The sequence below is a fragment of the Propithecus coquereli genome, unplaced genomic scaffold, assembly GCF_000956105.1.
Source record: "Propithecus coquereli isolate 6110/MARCELLA unplaced genomic scaffold, Pcoq_1.0 Scaffold76, whole genome shotgun sequence".
Classification (NCBI taxonomy): Eukaryota; Metazoa; Chordata; class Mammalia; order Primates; family Indriidae; genus Propithecus; species Propithecus coquereli.
The window spans coordinates 1,738,411-1,740,449 of record NW_012153729.1 but is presented as its reverse complement, the minus strand read 5'-3'; the positions used below and the strand labels follow the sequence as shown (position 1 = coordinate 1,740,449).

General features: G+C 38.8%; 1 protein-coding gene across 1 annotated transcript in view; it reads left to right on the top strand.

Annotated features, from left to right (window-relative positions):
* The window catches only part of LOC105824690 (ATP-binding cassette sub-family A member 6-like), a 43,162-nt gene that overhangs the window by 38,913 nt on the left and 2,210 nt on the right, over positions 1 to 2,039 (top strand). Inside the window, 1 exon segment of the mRNA XM_012662224.1 lies at positions 1,003 to 1,143. Within this exon segment, the coding sequence (XP_012517678.1) occupies positions 1,003 to 1,143 (141 nt within the window).

The following is a 2,039-nucleotide window of genomic DNA, read 5'->3' as shown; positions in this document are numbered from 1 at the left end:
TTTACCCTTTAATTATTGATATGTATTAATATATAAATGTTTCCTTTTTTCTTCTACTTTGTTTCCTTGGAGACTGTTAACTTCCTGACACAATCTCCCATTTCCTTTGTATTCCTCTTTGACCTAACCTGTCAAATTTGTTTATCCAATTTTTCTCACTTTTTTCCTTCTTCTTACTTTCCTATCTAGGACTTACCTTTTAGACTAATAAAATATTCAATCCAGTCTCATATTTGTGACTGTCTGATATTTTTCCAACTTTTAAAAATACTTTATCATAGCAATTTTATACAAATGTTGAGAGAATCATTTATGAATCCTTTATTCCCATCACCCAGTTTCAACAGTTATCAATAAATGGAAGGCCAAGCTTTATTCATGTATACCTCCACCCACTTCCTTTCCCCACTCTCCAATTTTGCAGGAAATACTAGGCAGCATATTCTTTTATTTATAAATATCTCAGTTAACATCTCTAAAAGATGTCTTTTTTTAACTTAACTGCAATATGATTAGCACATCTAAAATATTTAAAAATTTTCTTTATGTTATCAAAAACCTAGTCAGTATTTACATTTCACTGTTTTTTTGAATTAGGATTTGAATATGATTCATATATTTTATATTTTTGTTTGTTTGTTTCGTACTTTTTAAAAAAATGTGGATAATTTCTTGGCTCATTTCAGGCAGGCAATCCAAGCAGCCGTTAAAAACACAGAGAGAGGTGTCCTTTTGACCACCCATTGCCTGGCTGAGGCTGAGGCCCTGTGTGACCGTGTGGCCATCATGGTGTCTGGAAGGCTGCGGTGGGTGTCTCTCCAGAGCCTGCATGTGATGCCCCAGATAAGATTCCCCATGGAAAGGGCAAAATCACTGGGAGCAGCTGCGGAGACCTTCCTTTTATCTTTCTCAGTGACATCCTTTCCCCTACATTTGAAATTTGAGAATAACATAAAAAATTAAGAGCAATATTTTTTTTCAACATCTTCTTCTTGCCCATAGATGCATTGGCTCCATTCAACACCTGAAAAACAAACTTGGCAAGGATTATACTCTAGAACTAAAAGTGAAGGAAACTTCTCAAGTGACTTTGGTCCACACCGAGATTCTGAAGCTTTTCCCACAGGCTGCTCAGCAGGAAAGGTGAAAAGAGCTTTTGATTATGGAGAAATACGTAGGCTTTACCCACTCTGTGGTTCCTTTTTTGCTCTGTGAGAAGTTCATGATTTGAGTTCATAATAAACGTTCAGAGACCTCCAATACCAATTTGTTGAGTTGTCCAGATTGTAAGAGATTTGGGACCTACCCAGGAAACCGTCCCCTGGGGAAGCCTGAGTGTACTCTTCTCAGCCATCCTGGGCTAGTCCCAGCTCCAGAGAGAGACTTGGAAAGATTGGGGGACAGGGACTTCTAGATGGCCCAAACCCACATAGGACCACCAGGGGCCTCATGACATCTTCCCTGGGCCTCCTCCTAAATATTTAAAAGGTATAAATATTTAAAATTGAAAAGATGTAAATATTTAGGTTGAATTCCCCCCCATAGGAAACAAACAACAATTGAGATAATCAAAGAGTCTCCCTGTAATGGACTTTTCAAGTCCTGGATTGGAAAATGGAAAGGGGTGTGTCTGTGTGTGTTTGCATACGCATATATGTACGTGTGTGCTTGTGTATGTCAGTATGTTATTTGGCAAGGAGGTGGACCAGAAACTGAATTTGAAATTCCTTGGAGGGATAAGCACATCAAAAAAACAGGAAATAAAAGCTGCTATTTTTATCTTAGCACAGTGTAAATGTAATAGAACTGTCTAAGGCATATGCCAGGACATGTAACTTGGTCCTATTCCTAGACTTTGGTATCACAAATCAGGGAAGCAGTTTTGATACAGGTGGAAAGATCATAAATGGTAAGACAGAAAGAGCAGGGGTGGTCTGAATAGGGTCGGTCTTGGAGGTCTGGTCAACCTTAGGGCCACCTGAGAGCACCAAACTCCTATTTGGCAATAAGCTGAGACTAGGGCATGAGGTCGTACAGCC